At 46.6% G+C, this 21,322-nt stretch overlaps 1 protein-coding gene across 4 annotated transcripts in view; it reads left to right on the forward strand.

Moving 5' to 3' along the window:
• ALS2CL (ALS2 C-terminal like) overlaps window positions 1–21,322 on the forward strand; it is a 93,883-nt gene that overhangs the window by 23,871 nt on the left and 48,690 nt on the right. Inside the window, exon 1 of one of the 4 annotated variants that reach the window (XM_083466695.1) lies at window positions 10,227–10,359. The exons of the other annotated variants lie outside the window; for them this stretch is intronic. Within the exon in view, the coding sequence (XP_083322821.1) occupies window positions 10,285–10,359 (75 nt within the window). The 5' untranslated portion in view covers window positions 10,227–10,284. Of the gene's footprint in view, window positions 1–10,226; window positions 10,360–21,322 lie in introns of those variants that run through there. 4 annotated transcript variants of the gene reach the window in all.

Below are 21,322 nucleotides of genomic sequence, written 5' to 3' on the forward strand. Positions count from 1 at the left end.
TTTTCTAAGGCGGCATGGAATGCTTTGCATGGAAAAAACCCAAGTTCTATGCCCAGGAGCTCCAGGTAGGGCTGGGAATGCCCCACCTGCCTTGCAGGGGGTTAGACTAGATGACCCACTGGGTCCCTTCCAATTTCTCAGTCCTAAGATTCCCCAGAGTTTTGCTCTTTATTGGCGAATCTAAGCTAGGTGGTCTGACTCTAGCTGCGTACGCACCTTGCATTTAAAGCACACACCCTCCCCACACAAAAATATATCCTGGGAACTGTAGTTTGCTAAGGGTGCTGGGGACTGCAGCTCTGCAAAGGGTAAACTACAGTTACCCCTGGGGAAAGGGCTTTAGGTGTGTCTGTAAGCCTGATTCCAGCGCTCCGATGTAGTTGTGCCATTTGGCCACTAGGTGTCCCCATTATGGTTTTCTCAAGGATGTGGTTCTCTGCAAAGAACAGATGATTTGCCCCCAAAGCAGGGAAGGAAAGTGGAAAGTGTGAGGTTGTGGGCCCTCCTTGAATGGACACATTGATGTGCTCACCTGTCATTGAAGATTGCAGTTCCATCCTGCGTTGAGCTGGATTGGATGACCTGTAACAACAACAACAACAACAACAACAACTTATTTATACCCCACCCACTCTGGGTGGCTTCCAACAAAGATTAAGAATACATTAAAATGTCACACATTAAAAGCTTCCCTGAACAGGGCTGCCTTCAGATATCTTCTAAATGTCAGGTAGTTGTTTATCTCTTTGACATCTGATGGGAGGGCGTTGCACAGGGCGGGTTCCACCACCGAGAAGGCCCTCTGCCTGGTTCTCTGTAGCTTTGCTTCTTGCAGGGATGGAACTGCCAGAAGGCCCTCGGTGCTGGACCTCAGGGTCCAGGCAGAATGACGGGGGTTGAGACGCTCCTTCAGGTATACAGGGCCAGGGCCGTTTAGGGCTTTAAAGGTCAGCACCAACACTTTGAATTGTGCTTGGAAATGTACTGGGAGCCAATGCAGGTCTTTCAAGACCGGTGTTATATGGTATCAGAGGCTGCTCCTAGTCACCAGTCTAGCTGTCTAGCCCCACGTAGAGCGCATTGCGGTAGTCCAAGCAGGAGATAACCAGAGCATGCACCACTCTGGCGAGACAGTCCACAGACAGGTAGGGTCTCAGCCTGTGTAGCAGATGGAGCTGATAAACAGCTGCCGTGGACACAGAATTGACCTGCGCCTCCATGGACAGCTGTGAGTCCAAAATGACTGCCAGGCTGCGCACCTGGTCCTTCAGGGACACAGTTACCCCATTCAGGACCAGCTCTGACCTTCCAGGATCATGTCATGCTGCTGCTTCTGCTTTCCAAGCTCTTGTTTCCAACACTGGCCTTCTAACAGGGATTTCACCCGCCTCGGGCGCCCAAATGTTGTTGGACTACAACTCCCATCGACCACAGTCAGTTTAACCAATGGACAGGGATGATGGGAGTTATAGTCCGACCACCGCTACGCCGGTGGTGCAGCAATTAAACCTCTAGCAGTGTGTATGGAGGTCTTGGGCTGCCCAGACGACAAGACCCCGTTCTCGGCCTCGCTGAGGAAAGCAGAGGAGGACGTTTGGCCCCAGCTTGGCTGCAGGAGGGACTCCATTTTGGATTTGTGTAGTGTTTACTCCAGAGCATTTTCTTCTCCTGAAGATATCCCTCAAGGCAGTGGAGGTTCAGGATCAGAGTTTTCCTTCTTCTAGAGCGGCTCCTTTCCCAGGTGGATGAACGGCATCTGCCCCTCACTTCTCTCTATGGCATATGCAGAGACCGCCTTGTTGACCATTGGACCCACAATTATAGTGGTGCCTCGCAAGATGAAATTAATTCGTTCCGCGAGTTTTTTCGTCTAGCAAATTTTTCGTCTTGCGAAGCACGAAATCCCATAGGAATGCATTGAAATTCAATTAATGCGTTCCTATGGTCAAAAAAAGTCCAAACAAAGCCAAATTTGGTACAACAAGAGTTTATTAAGTGCTCTTTAAAGTCATACATACTGTAAAGAGCATTTCAAAAATTGAAGGAACAATAAATTAAGTTTCTAAACATGACAGAAAAACATTTAAAAATCAACAAAGTGTACAGGACATTTTCTAAGACTCTGGGGGACAACTCGAAGAAGGTTCCTCTTCCACTCTTTGCTTCTTGCTGAAGAACCCCCTCCTCAACTGTTCCCCCAGCCGCCCACCACATAGAAATTCAAATCCAGATTTTTTTTTAAAAAAATAGCAGTGGCCCAATGGTCACAGAAAATCATTAAAATGCAGAAAAAAAACCACACAAGCTTCCAGATTCTTGCAAATCCCTCCTCAACTGTTCCCCCAGCCACCCACCACACAGAAATTCAAATCCAGAATTTTTTTTAAAAAAACAGCAGAGTGGCCCAATGGTCACAGAAAATCATAAAAACGCAGAAAAAAAACACACAAGCTTCCAGATTCTTGCAAACCCCTCCCCAACACCAAGTCCTTGAATTCCAAACACCCCAACCCAAAATTCAACCCCCCCCAAAAAAGTTTTAAAAGTTTAAAAGAAGTTTTGGAAAAGCTTCAAAAATCACCAAAGTCTTCAAAAACTTCAAAAAAGGCTACCACACCGCGTTCTATGAGTTGCTCCTCAAAGTCAAGTCGCAACTGTATTAACGGTGCTAAGAAAAAAGAAACAAACTTGCAAGACGTTTTCGTTTTTCGTCTTGCAAAGCAAGCCCATAGGGAAATGCAACCTTTAAGACAAAAAGAGCCGCTTGGACCCGTTTCCGAAGAAAAAAAAACGGAGCCGCAAAACTCGTCATTATAAAAATAAATTTTGTCACTTTTTATTATTATTTCTTTGTTTGACCCCTCAGAATTACTCCAGAATAAACGTTAAATTAACAAGTTACCTTTTTGTGTGTGTGTGTTCTTCACTCCCCTTCAAAACAGTGACCAGCGTACATGCCCCCTTTCAATGCAGTGACCAGCGTACATGCCCCTTACAATGTAGCGGGCGGGCGGGAAGGTGACGTCGGGACGGTGCGTGACTAACGCATGCACCACCCCCATGCGACGTCACAGCCAGTACAGCGCCCACCACAGTGGGGAGTGTCGGGGCGCACAATGCGCCTCCTCCCCTCGCTAGTATCCGCCCCGGAGCCGCGGCAAAGGTGTAAAAGAGCCACATGCGACTCCGGAGCCGCGGGTTGCAGACCCCTGCACTAGATGGTCATTTATGGACCTAATAGGTATCTCAAGCCATTTGCAAATAACAAAATATGTATTTTATCAAAATAATTATTGAACTGAAATACAATTCAGAAGAAGTATATTAATAGTGAAATAATTATTAAGCTCTAACAATATGCTAGATGGCAATTTATTGACCTAATAGGTATCTCAAGCCATTCGCTCATGCATAATGTAGGCACCCCATACAGTGGTACCTTGGGTTACAGACGCTTCAGGTTACAGACTCCGCTAACCCAGAAATATTACCTCAGGTTAAGAACTTTGCTTCAGGATGGGAACAGAAATTGTGTGCCAGCAGCAGGAGGCCCCATTAGCTAAAGTGGTGCTTCAGGTTAAGAACGGACCTCCAGAACGAATTAAGTTCTTAATCTGAGGTACCACTGTATATAGAAACGAGCAAACCAGTGATATTTTATGGAGCAGGCTAGCAGGCGGGGCCCATGACTTACATCAGGCTTCTTCAAACTTGGTCCTCCAGATGTTTTTGTCCTACAACTCCCATGATCCCTAGCTAGCAGGACCTGTGGTCAGGGATGATGGGAATTGTAGTCTCGAAACATCTGGAGGGCTGAGTTTGAGGAAGCCTGACTTACATCCTAGGAGCCTACACAACACAATATATGTAGGTTTTATTTTATTTGTTTTTTGTATTATATTTTGGAAATGTACATCCAGTTGGTTTTTTCTTTAATTTTTTGGGGTCCCCCAAGGGAGTGGGGCTCTAAGCTATAGCTTGCTTAGCTTCTACGTAAATCTGGCACTGGGATTAAACAACCAGTCGAAGCCTTTTCCCGGGAATGTGGCCGCTGTCGCATGCAGACAGCTTCTAGGAGCCCCAGGTGAGAGCTGAGCGCAGGATGGGGACCAATGGTGAACAAACTACTCCAGAAAGAGCACGACGTGTCCTCTATTCAGGTACTAAAGGTAAAGGGACCCCTAACCGTTAGATCCAGTCGTGGCCGACTCTGGGGTTGCAGCGCTCATCTCACTTTATTGTCCGAGGGAGCCGGCGTACAGCTTCTGGGTCATGTGGCCAGCAGGACTAAGCCGCTTGTGGTGAACCAGAGCAGCGCACGGAAACACCATTTACCTTCCCGCCAGAGCGGTACCTATTTATCTACTTGCACTTTGAGGTGCTTTCGAACTGCTAGGTTGGCAGGAGCAGGGACCAAGCAACGGGAGCTCACCCCGTCGCGGGGATTCGAACCACCGACCTTCTGATCAGCAAGTCCTAGGCTGTGTGGTTTAACCCACAGCGCCACACACATCCCTTATCCAGATACTACCCGTCCCCTAAAACCCCACACACCCTGCAGTTGGTGTTCTCCATTTTCAGCCACAAGAAGCTACCATTAAAACAGGCATTTGCGCACCGAGCAGCTAAGGTTTCCATAACTTCTCAAGGTTATTCCCTGTCATGAGTTAAATAGCTGTTCCTGGTCACTGACCGAAAAATGGCCACCTCAGCAGTTCCTAAGCCATGCCACTCATCAATTCTTTGCATCTAGGAGGAAGTTAGAAGACAGTCATTGCAGCCTGGAAACTTTAAGGCTGCTTTGAGCTGTGTTACATTAACCAAAGTGTCCCACACAGGGCAGCTTTGGAGCTCTGGGGAGAATGCCAGAGATCTGTGGTTTGCTGATAGACGTGGTGATGTGCACCAGGATTTTGGATACCCCATTGAACTACAAAAATGGGAGGAATTATGGAAAAGCAATTTAAAATTTACAGCGTGCTATCTAATTCATTTTCCCAGTACAGTGGTACCTCGGTACCATTGTAACTACTATTTCTGGGTTAGCGGAGTCTGTAACCTGAAGCGTCTGTAACCTGAAGCATCTGTAACCTGAGGTACCACTGTACAATAAAACATCAAACATTAAAAACTTCCCTTAACAGGGCAGATGTCTTCTAAAAGTCAGATAGTTGTTTATTTCCTTGACACCTGATGGGAGGGCATTCCACTTGGCAGGCACCACCACCATGAAGGCCCTGTAACTTCCCTGTAACTTGGCTTCTCGCGGGGAGGGAACCGCCAGAAGGCCCTCGGAAATGGACCTCAGTGTCCGGGCAGAACGATGGGGGTGGAGACACTCCTTCAGGTATACTGGGCTGAGGCCTTTAGGGCTTTAAAAGTCAGCACCAACACTTTGAATTGTGCTCGGAAATGTACTGGGAGCCAATGTAGGTCTTTCAGGACCGGTGTTATGTGGTCTCGGCGGCGGCTCCCAGTCACCAGTCTAGCTGCCGCATTCTGGATTAGTTGTAGTTTCCAGGTCATCTTCAAAGGTAGCCCCACGTAGAGCGCATTGCAGTAGTCCAAGCGGGAGATAACCAGAGCATGCACCACTCTGGAGAGACAGTCTGCGGGAGGGTCTCAGCCGGCGTACCAGACGGAGCTGGTAGACAGCTGCCCTGGACACAAAACTGACCTGCGCCTCCATGGACAGCTGTGAGTCCAAAATGACTCCCAGGATGCGCACCTGGTCCTTCAGGGGCACAGTTACCCCATTCAGGACCAGGGAGTCCTCCACACCCACTCGCCCCCTGTCCCCCCAAAACAGTCCTTCTGTCTTGTCAGGATTCAACCTCAATCTGTTAGCCGCCATGCTCTTATATGTCCTTGGAGAGCTGCTGGAGGTTCCTGAGCCCTAGAATAAATTGTGTGCATCGTCTATCCCTCCTCCGTCTCCCACCTAAGCTCCGGTTCTGGCTGGCTGGTCCAGGAATGTTCTGTCCCAGGTCGCTCGGGTTGGTCCATCAAGCGAAGGAGGATCGGCTTGGCATCTCCTCGCCTACGAAGAGCAAAGAGCGCCTGAGAATACAAAGAGGCTTTTGTTAGGACTCCTTTAGCGCTTCCCTGAAGCAACGGGAGTCCGTGGGATGCTTTTGCTGAGCTGCATTCTTGCCAGAGAGCAAATGCCTGGTGGCTGCAGCACGCGAGGAGAGGGTTTTGCGTTCTTTGGCTAACTGGTTTGGCTTACAGTTTTACTTTAAAAAAATAATAATTAACAAATTTAACATAACAAATCAACAATACAAATCATCTTCATTATTTCCCCCTCTCATTTTCCCCCCTCCCCAACATACCCTCTCCCCCCCCCCCCCCCCGGATTTCCCTCAGCTCCTCTCCCTGATTTCTTATCCCATATTGTTCTCTGCATATTGCAAAATTGTATACATCCTTATTGGTGCTGGAGGAGACTTTTGAGAGTCCCATGGACTGCAAGTAGATCAAACGTATCCATTCTTAAGGAAATCAGCCCTGAGTGCTCACTGGAAGGACAGATCCTGAAGCTGAGGCTCCAAGACTTTGGCCACCTCAGGAGAAGAGAAGACTCCCTGGAAAAGACCCTGATGTTGGGAAAGATGGAGGGCACAAGGAGAAGGGGACGACAGAGGACGAGATGGTGGGACAGTGTTCTCGAAGCTACCAGCGTGAGTTTGACCAAACTGCGGGAGGCAGTGGAAGACAGGAGTGCCTGGCGTGCTCTGGTCCATGGGGTCACGAAGAGTCGGACACGACTAAACGACTAAACAACAGCAACATACATCCTTATATTATCTATCCACCATATTAATCCAACAAATTTGTGTATGTTTATTCAAAACCTGCCAAGGAGTCTAGTTCATTTTGTTGTCTTTTTAAATAGACTGTAAAAAGTTCCCATTCTTCTTTAAAGTCACAGCTGTCTTTATCTCGCAATTTATGTGTCAGTTTCGCCAGTTCTGCATAGTTCGTTAATTTCTCTTGCCACTGTTCTTTTGTCGGGGTTTCCTCATTCTTCCATTCTTGCCCTATCAAGACTCTTGCCGCTGTCGTTGCATACATAAACAAATTCTTTATTTTTCTTGGCAGGTCTTCTCCAACAATCCTTAACAAAAATGCTTCTGTTTTTTTTACAAATGTCATTTTAAACATTTGGCCTACAGTTTTACGGAACAAGGTTTGCCCTCAGGGCGCTCTGGCAAAGCGGGTTTGTGGAGCTGGAATGGATTTGTGTGGGACCGTAATTGGCTTGCAAGAAATAAAAATCTGAGATCAAAGGAACTCCTAGTTCTTCAACACTCTCTCCTTCAGCAGTTTCCCGCAACTAGAAGCATCGCTGCCCCTAACTGTGGAGACAGAGAACAGCCATCCAGGCTAGTAGCTCTTGATCATGGGTAGGCAAACTAAGGCCCGAGGGCCGGATCCGGCCCAATCACCTTCTCAATCCGGCCCACGGATGGTCCAGGAATCAGCGTGTTTTTACATGAGTAGAATGTGTGCTTTTATTTAAAATGCACCTCTGGGTTATTTGTGGAGCATAGGAATTCGTTCACCCCCCCCAAAAAAAATATATATATATATAGTCCGGCCCCCCACAAGGTCTGAGGGACAGTGGACCGGCCCCCTGCTGAAAAAGTTTGCTGACCCCTGCTCTTGATAGCCCGCTGTTCCTCGAATTTGGCTGCAGTGGTACCTTGGTTCTCAAACGCCTTGGTACTCAAACAACTTGGAACCCAAACACTGCCAACCCAGAAGTAAGTGTTCCGGTTTGCGAACTTTTTTCGGAAGCCGAACATGCTCCGTTTTGAGTGTTACGCTTCCATTTTGAGTGTTACACTTTCGATTTGAGTGTTACACTGAAATCTGTCTGTTTTTGCTATTTATTTTGCGTTTCTGTTTTTGTGGCTCTTTTGTTGTTTATGACTGTGTGAAGCCCAGTCCGGCTACTGATGGATTGATTGTGTGACTGCAGTACATTGTTTATTGCTTTCATTTAATGGATCAATGGTCTTGTTAGATATAAAATGCATGTTTGCAGTTTGAAAACCAAGGAACCACTGTAATTCTCTTTTGATGCCATCTGGATTGGTGGGCATCCTGCCACCAGCTGCTTCCTAAGGGAGGGAGTTCCAAAGTTTCGATTCCGCAGCTGCCGAACCCCAAAGCCTGACCAGGGTTGCCTGGTTGACAAAAAAACTGCAAACATGAATCCCTGGTCAGATTCTGCAATACTTCTTGAATACAGTGGTACCTTGGTTTTCAAACTTAATCCGTTCCGGAAGTCCGTTCCAAAACCAAGGCGTACCTCTCCATAGAAACTAATGCATAAGGGATTAATCTGTTCCAGACTTTTAGAAACAAACCCTAAGACAGCAATTTAACATGAATTTTACTGTCTAACTACTAGGCCATTGATCCAGAAAATGAAAGCAATAAACAATGTACTGCAGGCATACAATCAATCAATTAGTAGCTGAACTGGGCTCCACACAGTCACAAAAACAAAACAAAAAAGAGCCGCAAAAACAAAAACGGAAAATAAAAAGCAAAAAAAAAGGCAGACTTCAGCGTAACACTCAAAACAGACGTATGGCACTCAAATCGGAAGCGTAACACTCAAAACGGAGCACGTTCGGCTTCGGAAAAAGTTTGCAAACCGGAACGCTTACTTCCGGGTTTGCAGCGTTTGGGTTCCAAGTTGTTTGAGTACCAAGGCGTTTGAGAACCAAGGTACCACTATACCAGTTTTTGAAAACCACAGAAGGAGACTGTGCATTTTTGTTGGGATTCTGTTTGCGGGTTTCCCTCTCTGGACGACTTTCTGAGAACAGCAAGGCCCGATTCTCTGGCCAGAGTTGACAAAACCTCTCTTCTCGATAAGTTTCAATTCAGCGTTTTTCGGACTGGCATTTTTTTAAATGCCAGCCTCTCTCTTTTCAAAGCTCCTTTGTTTGAGATGCACCCCTCTGTAAATTCCTCAGCCGCTTTGGCTTGGCAGTTTAGCCACCGCCTAGATCATGGGTAGGCAAACTAAGGCCCGGGGGCCGGATCCAGCCCAATCGCCTTCTCAATCCAGCCCGCGGATGGTCCAGGAATCTGCGTGTTTTTACAGGAGTAGAATGTGTCCTTTTATTTCAAATGCATCTCTGGGTTATTTGTGGGGCCTGCCTGGTGTTTTTACATGAGTAGAAGGTGTGCTTTTATTTAAAATGCATCTCTGGGTTATTTGTGGGGCATAGGAATTCGTTCATCCCCCCCCCCCCCCAAAATATAGTCCAGCCCCCCACAAGTTCTGACGGACAGTGGACCAGCTCCCTTTCTGTTTTACAATTTAGAGTACAGTGGTACCTTGGGTTACATACATCAGGTTATATACTCTTCACGTTACAGACTCCGCTAACCCAGAAATAGTACCTCGGGTTAAGAACTTTGCTTCAGGATGAGAACAGAAATTGTGTTCTGGCGGTGCGGTGGCAGCGGGAGGCCCCATTAGCTAAAGTGGTGCTTCAGGTTAAGAACAGTTTCAGCTTAAGAACGGACCTCCAGAACAAATTAAGTTCTTAACCCAAGGTACCGCTGTATTCATTTAAACAACCCTAAAATATAAATGATCTCCCTTCTTCTCTTTCCATGGTTTGTTTTGCATAACATAAATCCCTGCATATTTTACATAAACTAAACTAAACACTGAATTTATCTCAATGCTGTCAATGTTTTCAAATATACACAACCCCAGCCCCATATATTCAATAAACATGTTCCAATCTTCTTCTTTTATAATGATAAAAAAAAGTTTGCTGACCCCTGGCCTAAATCTTCCTCCCAGGCTCCCGATCTTTTAAAACTACCGTATTTTTCGCTCTATAACACGCACCTGACCATAACATGCACCTAGTTTTTAGAGGAGGAAAATCCGTAGGCATGCCACCCGTAGGCATTCCCTCCATAACACGCACAGACATTTCCCCTTACTTTCTAGAAGGAAAAAAGTGAGTGTTATGGTGCAAAAAATACAGTAAATCCTTGCCATTCGCCAGGCTGCAGGCAGTAAGGCTCGTTTGTAAACAGGCGGGGCGAAGGAGGAAACGAATCGTGCGGCTGGCTTGAAACCTTCTGCCCAGGATGGTTTTGTAATCGTACCTCTGGGCTGCGGCGGGTGTGTGTTGTGTGTGTGTCATCCAGGAAGCAGGATTTGCAGCTGAACAGAAAAGGAAATTTGGCAGTGGGAGGCGGGCGGGAGTGGCATCGCAGGTTCTTAAACAGCCAGGCATGAAAAGCTGCCCAGAACTGCTCAGAGGTGCCGCCGGCAACGAACCACGCAAGCTATGTCGCTTTCAATATAAGGCAAGTTGTTTTTCCGTCTTCTTTTTTCAAATTGTAGAGTTGGGCCCCAGGGGATATCTAGTCCAACCCCCTTTTGACCAGCTGGGATTTTTCAGTAGCGACTGAGACCCCTCACTGCCTCAGCCTGTGAAATCGGGCCATCTGTGAATTAGACTGCCCTCTCTTCTTGAAGGCAAGGAGCCCGAGTTGAATTCAAGCCTGGCTTCTTCTGAAGTAACAGGACTGTAGAGCATGCGCAGACTGCTTTCTGATGAACAGGCAGCCTGTAGATTGCTAGAAATAGGAGTCACCTAGGATGTGGACACAATGGAGGCTGGTTTGCCCAGCTGGTTCCTTTTCTTAAAAACTTTTACAATGCGCTATTTCAAATCAAAGGCGGTTTTCCTGTTATTTTTAAGCGTGGGATGATGCAGTCTAGGTTGGCCGAATTGGCTTAAATGTGTATCCCGGTTTAACCAGTGCTTGCGAGGGGAAGAAGGATACTTACTTGGGAGTATACCTCCTCCAATTGGATTCAGGTGGCTTGCTCCTGAGTAGACTCACAGAGAGGATTGTATTGATGCATTAAGAAGAAAGAGCTGGTTGTCGCTTGCTGCCTTCTTGTAAATGGGCATCTTGTTGGGTACCGCAATAACAGGATGCTGAAATAGAGGAGTCATTGGCCTCATCCACCGTGGCGCTGTGGTCCAAACCACTGAGCCTCTTGGGCTTGCCGATCGGAAGGTCAGCGGTTCAAATCCCCACGACGGGGCGAGTTCCCATTGCTCTGTCCCAGTTACTGCCAGCCTAACAGTTTGAAAGCACACCAGTGCAAGTAGATAAATAGGTACCACTGTGGTGGGAAGGTAAATGGGTGTTTCCGTGTGCTCTGGTTTCCGTCACGGTGTCCCGTTGCGCCAGAAGCGGTTTAGTCTTGCTGGCCACATGACCCGGAAAGCTGTCTGTGGACAAACGCCTGCTCCCTCGGCCTGAAAGCGAGATGAGTGCCACAACCCCATAGTCTCCTTTGACTGGACTTAACCGCCCAGGGGTCCTTTACTTCTTTTTTTTACCACCAAGACCTTATTGATGTTCTTGGCAGGACATGAAGGCAACAAACTTCCTGGAATTCAGTGGACTTTGAACATGGAGATGGAACATACTCTCTCCTCTGTGATTTCTGTCTCATCCACTTTTATAGCATTCCAAGCTAGTAGCCGTCACCAACGGCACCTTGTGGCAGCGAGTTCCGCACGTTCTGCATTGCGCAGAGGAGTCCTTGACTTTTGTCTGCCCATCAGCTTTGCTGAGTTTCTAGGATTCTGGGAGAAAAGGAAACACTTTCCATCTATTGCTATTGGATTTTGTTCTTTTTGAAGCATGCGATATTTCGCCCTACCTTGTGCCTGGCATCTGCACGGGGATAGGGGGTGGAAATTCAATTCCGTTTGCACCGTAACGTGAAACTACAGGTGCCCTCCCTCTCCATTTTGCAGTGCAGCTCTTTGTCCAGGAAATGTGTGCCAAAATGGGTATGTTATGGGAGAGCACGGTAAAATAATATGCAGAAATGAATTGTAGGAGGGGGAATTGCTAGCACAAATGTGTGCGCTTGGAAAATGCTGACGCGTTTAAAAACCTGCAAGCTGTTGCAGGAGTGTGGAACACTAAATTTAAGACTGGAAAAAATGGGGGGGACCTAAAAAAAATGGAAATTGGCAGATTCCCCCCCCCCCAAGCCTGTGGATGCATCTACAGCATACATTTCAAACTCCCCCTCCAAAAAAAGAATATCGGGTGCTGGGAATTATAGCTCTGTGGGGGTAAACTACAGTTCCCAAGATTATTGGGAGTGTGTGAGAAATGTGCTTTGAATATATGGCATGTATGCAGCCTACATTTGCACCTGATGTGTGGTAAAGTAGTAGTAGTAGTTATTTATTATTATTATTATTACAATTAATTTATTGACATCTAAAGCATCAAGGCCATCTGGTGCTGTGGGTTAAACCACACAGCCTAGGACTTGCTGATCAGAAGGTTGGCGGTTTGAATCCCCGCGACGGGGGTGAGCTCCCGTTGCTCGGTCCCAGCTCCTGCCAACCTAGCAGTTCGAAATCACGTCAAAGTGCAAGTAGATAAATAGGTACCTCTCTGGCAGGAAGGTAAACGGCGTTTCCGTGCGCTGCTCTGGTTCGCCAGAAGCAGCTTAGTCCTGCTGGCCACTTGACCCGGAAGCTGTATGCCGGCTCCCTCGGCCAATAAAGCGAGATGAGCGCTGCAACCCCAGAGTCGGCCATGACTGGACCTAGTGGTCAGGGCTCCCTTTACCTTTACCTTTACCTTTACCTTTACCTTTACCTTTACACATGGGATAATGCAGAGTTGGTGAAGCAAAGGACGTGTATTTGCAGTGTGGGAATTTGGTTGTATGTCTGGGTTTCTGCCTGTGAGACCTACAAATCCGAAAGCAAGATACGTGCAGAAAATCTCACAAGCTGGCCTTGGCAACCTTTTGCAAGGATCCCTTGTGGGCGCCACCTTACACCCTGGTTTTGACGCTTCTTTTGCGCCTTGCTCACTAGAGCACCAAATGGATTTTCCCCATTTCCTCTGAGGCATCGGGGATGGTGGCATTCGAGGAACTGAGCAGCGTGGCATTGCATTAGGAAGGTTCTGTTTTTGAGTTGTTTCAGTTGGGTGGCTTTTCCTCTAATGTGGGGTCGCCAATATCTGAAGTCAGAAAGCAATTCCTGACAGGTCGGGTGGAACCGTTCTTGTGTGTTTTTCCTTGGAATAATAATAATAATTTATTATTTATACCTCACCCATCTGGCTGGGTTTCCCCAGCAACTCTGGGCGGCTCCCAACGGAATAATAAAAACACAACAGAACACCAAACATTAAAAACTTCCCTAAACAGGTCTGCCTTCAGATGTCTTCTAAAAGTCAGTGGTTTAGTTCCTTGACATCTGGTGGGAGGGCGTTCCACAGGGCGGACGCCACCACTGAGAAGGCCCTCTGCCTGGTTCCCTGTAACCTCACTTCTCGCAGGGAGGGAACTGCCAGAAGGCCCTCGGAGCTGGACCTCAGTGTCCGGGCTGAACGATGGGGGTGGAGACGCTCCTTTAGGTCTACTGGGCTGAGGCTGGTTAGGGCTTTCAAGGTCAACACCAACACTTTGAATTGTGCTCAGAAACATACTGGGAGCTAATGTAGGTCTTTCAGGACCGGTGTTATGTGGTCTTGGTGGCGGCTCCCAGTCACCAGTCTGGCTGCCGCATTCTGGATTAGTTGTAGTTTCCGGGTCACCTTCAAAGGCAGCCCCACATAAAGCGCATTGCAGTAGTCTCTCATTCAGTTGGAGGCAGCATTCCTCTGGGCTGCACTTTCTGAGAATCACAAATAGGAGTGCGCTTGGTGGCGTTTGGGTTCAGCTGGTGGGCACCGACGCTTTCTGTTCAGAAAAGAGCAGCCCAAACGATCGCGGGGATGGAGCCGTTTCCCCTGTGAAAAAAGTTGCAGCTTTTGGGGGGGGGATTGGAGTCAGAGGGAATGTACTAGAAGTTTATAGAATTATGCATGGTACAAAGAAAGCGGATACAGTGGTACCTCAGGTTAAGTACTTAATTCGTTCCGGAGGTCCGTACTTAACCTGAAACTGTTCTTAACCTGAAGCACCACCTTAGCTAATGGGGCCTCCTGCTGCTGCCGCGCCGCCGGAGCACAATTTCTGTTCTCATCCTGAAGCACTATTTCTGGGTTAGCGGAGTCTGTAACCTGAAGCGTATGTAACCCGAGGTACCACTGTATAGAGAAACGCTTTTCTCCCTCTCATAACGCTAGGACTTGTGCACAATGAAGCTGAGCGTTGGAAGATTCAGGACAGAGAACTGAAAGTCGTTCTTAATGCAGTGCAGTCGAACTATGGAACTCCTTGCCACTAGAAACAGTGCTGGCCACCAATTTGGATGGCTTTAAAAGAGTATTAGACAAATTAATGGAGGAGGAGACGGCTATTGATCGCTTCTGTTGTGCCGCCCAGCTTGGAGGCAGTAGTGTTTCTGCTGGAAACCTGTGGCAGGACTGAAACTCTCTGTGTTTTGCATTTTGTTCGCTACGATGTGAATCGTGCCGGAGCGGCGAAACTCCCATTCAGAACCGGGAGACAGCGGGGCGCCCTCCTTGGGCTTGAACTCTGAGGTTTTCCTGGCAACGGAAAGGGGCAGTTTTTGTCTGTGCTGAAACTTGCCTTTTTCTTCCCTTTTACCTCTTTCGTTTCTTTCCTTGGGCTTGAATGGAAGCTTTCCTACCGCGGTCGGCTAGGCCAAGGAATCCAGTCTTAACTCTTGCAGCGTAAACAGATGCCAGGAGAGTTAGTCATGGGGAGGGACTGGCGTCCCTGGAAGGCTGGACCAGGTGGGAGGCTTAAGCCGGAAGGCTGGGAGAAAGGCTTCCTCATTCGCCAGAGACTTGAGGATTCACTTTGGGGTTATAAATGGGGACCAGCCTATACTTGTAGGGTGTGTGTGTGTGTGTGTGTGTGTGTGTGTGTGTGGAAAACTCCCAGAGGAGTGTACCAAGTCAGACTGCATGGGGATGAAAGAACAACTTCTTAATGCTTATATAAAACTTTCTGCAAGTAGAAAAATAATATCTGGGATCCTAGATTGAAGATTGCAAGCCACATGATAGGAGTTTGTGAAGGTTCCTACAGGTGAAACTCAAAAAATTAGAATATCGTGGAAAAGTTCATTTATTTCAGCAACTCTAGGATTCTGTCTCAGGGCGGTTCGCAGCATAAAAATACAAGACAGAAATACAAAATGTGTAATAAAAACGAGAGCTGGAAGGAACCCTGAAATTCATCTAGATTTAGAACATGGGTAGGCAAGCTAAGGCCCGGGGGCCAGATCCAGCCCAATCGCCTTCTCAATCTGGCCTGCGGACGGTCCGGGAATCAGCTTGTTTTTACATAAGTAGAATGTGTCCTTTTATTTAAAATGCATCTCTGGGTTATTTATGGGGCATAGGAAATTGTTCATTTCCCCCCCCAAAATATAGTCCGGCCCCCCACAAGGTCTGAGGGACAGTGGACCGGCCCACTGCTGAAAAAGTTTGCTGACCCCATTCTAGTCCAACCCATTGCAATGCAAGAACTGCAGCTAAACACACAAACAAAGACATAGCTATACCCCTGTCTGCTCCATTCACCAGCCCCCTATCTTTCCCCCTACATTAACCCACTTTGCAACCCGCCTTTCCCCCCTTTCCTTCCCCCTGCCTGACTTCATACAAATCCTGGATTCTGAAGATGCACTCCAGATGCTCTAATGGGTGTCGCGTGACGACAGCCTTACATTTCTATGCATATAGGAAGATATCTTCCAGAGCTGTCTAGAGTGGTGTTCAAGGCTAGTTCTGATTCAAGAGGTCGCCAGTGGCAGATCTGTCTTCTGCCATGAACTTGCTTGTTTGTTGGAATGAATCCACGACAGACAAGTAGCAGGTGTCATGAGAGAGGCGTCTGCCGGGGCGAGCCCCGGGAACTCTCTTTTATTGAATATTACAAACATTGTCACAGGTGTGCTTGTGGCTGATTGGTTGATACAAACACAAAGCAACTTGTTGCTGATTGGTTAACAAAAGTACAAGGCGGGAATTACATGTGAACATTAATCATCGATAGATTAAAGGCTGGGAAAAGGAGCACAGAACTAGACAGGCATGAAACCTCCTAATTAAATTATAACTAAAGATTAATATAGCATGACTAAAACAATTGCTAATGATTGATCATAACATGAAAGAATATAATAATTGAGTTCTGTAGATGTGGTCAGCTATGCATTAAGGACAGGTCATAGTGTTTTTCATGAACTTAAGATGAACTGAGCAAGGAAGGAATGTCTTGGTGTTTGGAACAGGTTCGTACAGTGTGTGCAAAAGCAGGGAAAAGCTTATAAGTGAGACTTCCCAAAATGCAAGAGAAAAGAAGCAATACTTTCCCATAATGCAACAGTTATGTGCAGAGAGAGAACTTCCCTTTACTTGTCGGCTTTAGGCTGTGAGGTTGTGGCTTCCCCCAGCCTTGTGCCTACCATTGGAGATGGGGGAAGAATGCCCATCTACCTTGCAGGGTTGTTGTAAAGGTTGCAATTTGAAGGTCACTGGTATTGGCTCCAAGCGATACCCATTTGGTTCTATCACTATTAACATTTTAAAGCAGGCCTTGAAAATTCATTTATTGCAAGCTGCTTTTAGTTGAGATGCAGAGGTGAATTTCTTGAGGGGTTTTTTTCCCAAAAAAATCACACAAAACAATGTTAAAGAAATAAAGATCTGGACCATAGACGGGTCTCACCAACTCCAGCGACGTAGTTAACATCTGGCATGTTTCCTGGTTTTAGCCAACAGCTGTTACAAGAGCCAACTTAATATTCCTTCCTGTTATGGGTCTAATATAGAATAAGAAAAATGTTCTGGTTTCCGGGTGTATAAATGGGGTCAGGGGGGAATCTTGCTGGCAAAATGTCATGGGAAACCTGGATGTATGGCAGTGCGATGGAAAAAGCAGCGAAAACAGCTCCCAAAGTAAAAGTAAAAAGGGGGGTGGTCTCCCCCAAAAAGCTCAACACTTTGCAGGTGTCAGAAATTTTTCTTTTCGAAATATGACAATTGACGATCATTCCCCTGAAACTTGACTCACGAGGTTCACCCCCCCCCAAAAAAAAGTCACATACTGGACTGGGGGTGGCTTTCTGCTGTCAAGTCTGAACAGTGACTGTTGAAATATTCAACTTTAGTTGACCTGGTGGCCTCCAGATTTTGGGCCCCCACTCCCCCCAGCCCCCATGCCCAATGGTCAGGGCTAATGGGATTTGTAGTCCAGCACGGTCGAGAGAGTGCCAGATCCCTTACATTATGGGATTTCTCAGGGCCCTTTCTTCACCATTCATGGCAGGCAAACTTCCTTCCTTCGTTCTAAGCTCACTGCCCAGAATATTCGCTCCTCCAGCTCTACCATCCCAAGGTCTCATTCTTCCTAAAAAGACTTTGCTTTTGCTCCCTCTTGTCCTGTAGATGCAGATCATCCTTCCATCACTTCCCTTTCTTTTTTCTTTTAGCTTTTAAGGCATCGTACCTGAATTCGCTTTCTCACCTCTTCCCTCCCAGTTCCGTTTTCCTTTTGTGCTGCGTCTATTAGATGGTGAGCCTACCGGCAGGGACTGTCAGTGACCCTGTTTAGCTCCCAGACAGCATGACCCAACAGTTGGGGGTGATGAGAGCTGTATTCCAGCAACATCTGGCTGGGACCGGCTAGCGGAAGGCTGAAAGAATGGAACAAGTGAATGAATGAAATGACGGCCGCTGTGAAAGTTCCCCATTTTGCGAAAGGTGTGGGGCTGCTTCTTATGAATGCACTCGATGCACATTTTTTCCTGTTGCGTCACATCTGGCTTTGTTTGGTTTCCTGTGTTTGAAACTCAAACCAAGCTTGAATAAGGTTGAATACCTGTTGAGTTTTTTGTTTTATCTTTCCTGGAAGAGAAGTCTCTTGTGCCTTAACTATGGGAGATGCTCTTTTTTTCCCCAGCAGGAAAAGGGAGGGGGGAAATCGCCAACCTAGCATCACCAACCTGGTGCCCCTCTGGTCGTTCAAGGTCACCAGTATAAGCAAATGTCTGTCCCATTTAAGACTATATAGAACCTTTATTCTCAAGAACGATGGAACTCACAAGTGGATGAGATTTTTCTTTTTCTATATCTTGGTTATTTTAAAGGGAGTCTTTGTTATGAGTCCTTTGAGTGCTTTACTGATTGAAAACTTTATAACAGAAATATACAATAGATATTAAGGGACGCTGGTGGCGCTGTGGGTTAAACCACAGAGCCTAAGACTTGCCGATCAGAAGGTCGGCGGTTCGAAACCCCACGACGGGAGGTTGCTCAGTCCCTGCTCCTGCCAACTTAGCAGTTCAAAAGCACTTCAAACTGCAAGTAGATAAATAGGTACCGCTCCGGCGGGAAGGTAAATGGCGTTTCCATGCGCTGCTCTGGTTCGCCAGAAGCGGCTTAGTCATGCTGGCCACATGACTCAGAAGCTGTATGCCGGCTCCCTCGGCCAGTAAAGCGAGATGAGCGCTGCAACCCCAGAGTCGGCCACGACTGGACCTAATGGTCAGGGGTCCCTTTACCTTTTACAATAGATATTATAGGCAAAATGAGAAATAAAAATAAAGAGTTATTCATTCTTTAATTCAGGGGCCAGCAAACTTTTTCAGCAAGGGGCCAGGGTCCACTGTCCCTCAGACCTTGTGAGGGGCTGGACAATATTTTGAAAAAAATAATGAACAAATTCCTATGCCCCACAAATAACCCAGAGATGCATTTTAAATAAAAGCACACATTCTACTCATGTAAAAACACGCTGATTCCTGGACTGACTATGGGCCGGATTTCGAAGGCAATTGGTCTGGATCCGGCCCCCGGGCCTTAGTTTGCCTACCCATGCTTTAACTTAATACTTGCTTTGTACATCCATTTGTGATTAAATTTGTCAAGACCTCTGATCTTCCCCTTGCATTCCTGATTTAAATTCCTTAAACACACTCTTAAACTTTCCTTTCTCCATATTATTTGTGTTACTATAAATTTTGTTTTGTACCGTTATCCTATTAACACACCGCAGCTCAATCAAGACCTGCCAACGGATTGATCTTTTGACAGTGTTCTTTTTACACGACCTCTATAAATACCCCACTCTCTGGAGAATTTTTCAACAACAAAAAATGGTTATGAGTCAATATTTCATTATCCCTGCTGCTTTGTACATTTGTGCTTCCAGGTGGTGGTGATTTCTGGTTTAAAAGACTGAATCTTTGTTTTCTGTTTCTTTTTGTAATGTTTGCACGCTTCTTCTGTTAACAAGTCAACAAGATCAAAAAAGAAGGGAAGAAAAAAAAGCAGCAGATATCAGCAGATCTGTTGGACTGACTTGCATTCCAGAAATAGGAGGAGTCGGGGAACATAAGCGATTTCCACTCCTGTTTCTGTTTCTGTTGCAATTCTCCAACACCCTTTCGGTGCAGGGCAGGTGAAACTGCAGCTGTTGTTGTTTAGTCGTGTCCGACTCTTCGTGGCCCCATGGACCAGAGCACGCCAGACACTTCTGTCTTCCACTGCCTCCCAAAGTTTGGTCAAACTCATGCTGGTAGCTTCGAGAACACTGTCCAACCATCTCGTCCTCTGTCGTCCCCTTCTCCTTGTGCCCTCAATCTTTCCCAACATCAGGGTCTTTTCCAGGGAGTCTTCTCTTCTCATGGGGTGGCCAAAGTATTGGAGCCTCAGCTTCAGGATCTGTCCTTCCAGTGAGCACTCAGGGCTGATTTCCTTCAGAATGGAGAGGTTTGATCTTCTTGCAGTCCATGGAACTCTCAAGAGTCTCCTCCAGCACCATAATTCAAAAGCATCCATTCTTCGGCAATCAGCCTTCTTTATGGTCCAGCTCTCACTTCAATACATTACTACTGGGAAAACCATAGCTTTAACTATACGGACCTTTGCTGGCAAGGTGATGTCTCTGCTTAAGATGCTGTCTACGTCTGCCATCACCTTTCTCCCAAGAAGCAGGCGTCTTTTAATTTTGTGGCTGCTGTCACCATCTGCAGTGATCATGGAGCCCAAGAAAGTAAAATCTCACTGCTTCCATTTCTTCCCCTTCTATTTGCCAGGAGGTGATGGGACCAGTGGCCATGATATTCGTTTTTTTTGATGTTGAGCTTCATACCGTATTTTGCGCTCTCCTCTTTCACCCTCATTAAAAGGTTCTTTAATTCCGCCTCACTTTCTGCCATCCAGGTTGTGTCATCTGCATATCTGAGGTTGTTGATATTTCTACCGGCAATCTTAATTCCGGCTTGGGATTCATCCAGCCCAGCCTTTCGCATGATGAATTCTGCATATAAGTTAAATAAGCAAGGAGACAATATACAGCCTTGTCATATTCCTTTCCCAATTTTGAACGAATCCGTGGTTCCATATCCCATTCTAACTGTAGCTTCTTGTCCCACATAGAGATTTCTCAGGAGACAGATTAGGTGATCAGGCACTCCCATTTCTTTAAGAACTTGCCATAGTTTGCTGTGGTTGACACAGTCAAAGGCTTTTGCACATAGAAACTGCAGCTATTGAGGACTAATTTGGGAACCCACTAAGTAGAAGCAAGCAGGGAGGGGGAAAATCATGGCATTGTAGTTTATTTCCTTTACTGGTACCCTGAATATGCAAAAATATCTCTCCCCCCATCCTGTTAGATTTGCCTTCGCTCACTGCAAAGGATTTCCCGATATCCTTTTGGTGGCAAACTGTGGGGGAGAATGAAAGTTAATTTATCAACTGACCATCATAAGCTGCGGCTTCCTGTTTCCCACATTAATCATACCACTTCTGGTGAAAAAGCTTTCTAAAAATGGCACTGAATCAGTGGTGTTTCTTCAGCTGGGTTTTTCAATGGGTTTCCCCAGTAGTACTCTCCCCTACAGAGTTTGTCAAGCTATGACTGCCATCAGCTGTCAGTATTCACGGTCAAAGGGTCAACATTACCCAGAGGGCACCAAATTGGGGGACCTAGGCTTATAACACTGAAATAGGAAAATATTCATTTCTGAAAAAGTGTTGCCAGTCCTTATTGTTGTTCTTTTTTTAAAAGGGGGATTAGGTTGTATGCTTGGGCTCCCTTCTAATCCCTGTATCCAGCGAGTGTTAAAATCTAAGCAGGTATTGAAATCCCTGAAATTGCCAGGCTGAGGCGATGGGCTATTAAGGTAACAAAGGAAGTGGCTCTGTGCCAGATGAAAAATGTGAAGGTCCCCCTTCCTCAACTCCTTGGGCAGTTATCTTTCCACAAGGGCCGACGTTGATGCCGAAATCCAGCATCACCTTCGCCAGGCATAGGCAAACTTGACCTGCCAGATGTTTTGGG

The sequence above is a fragment of the Podarcis liolepis genome (assembly GCF_965112155.1).
Source record: "Podarcis liolepis genome assembly, chromosome: 12".
Lineage (NCBI taxonomy): Eukaryota > Metazoa > Chordata > Lepidosauria > Squamata > Lacertidae > Podarcis > Podarcis liolepis.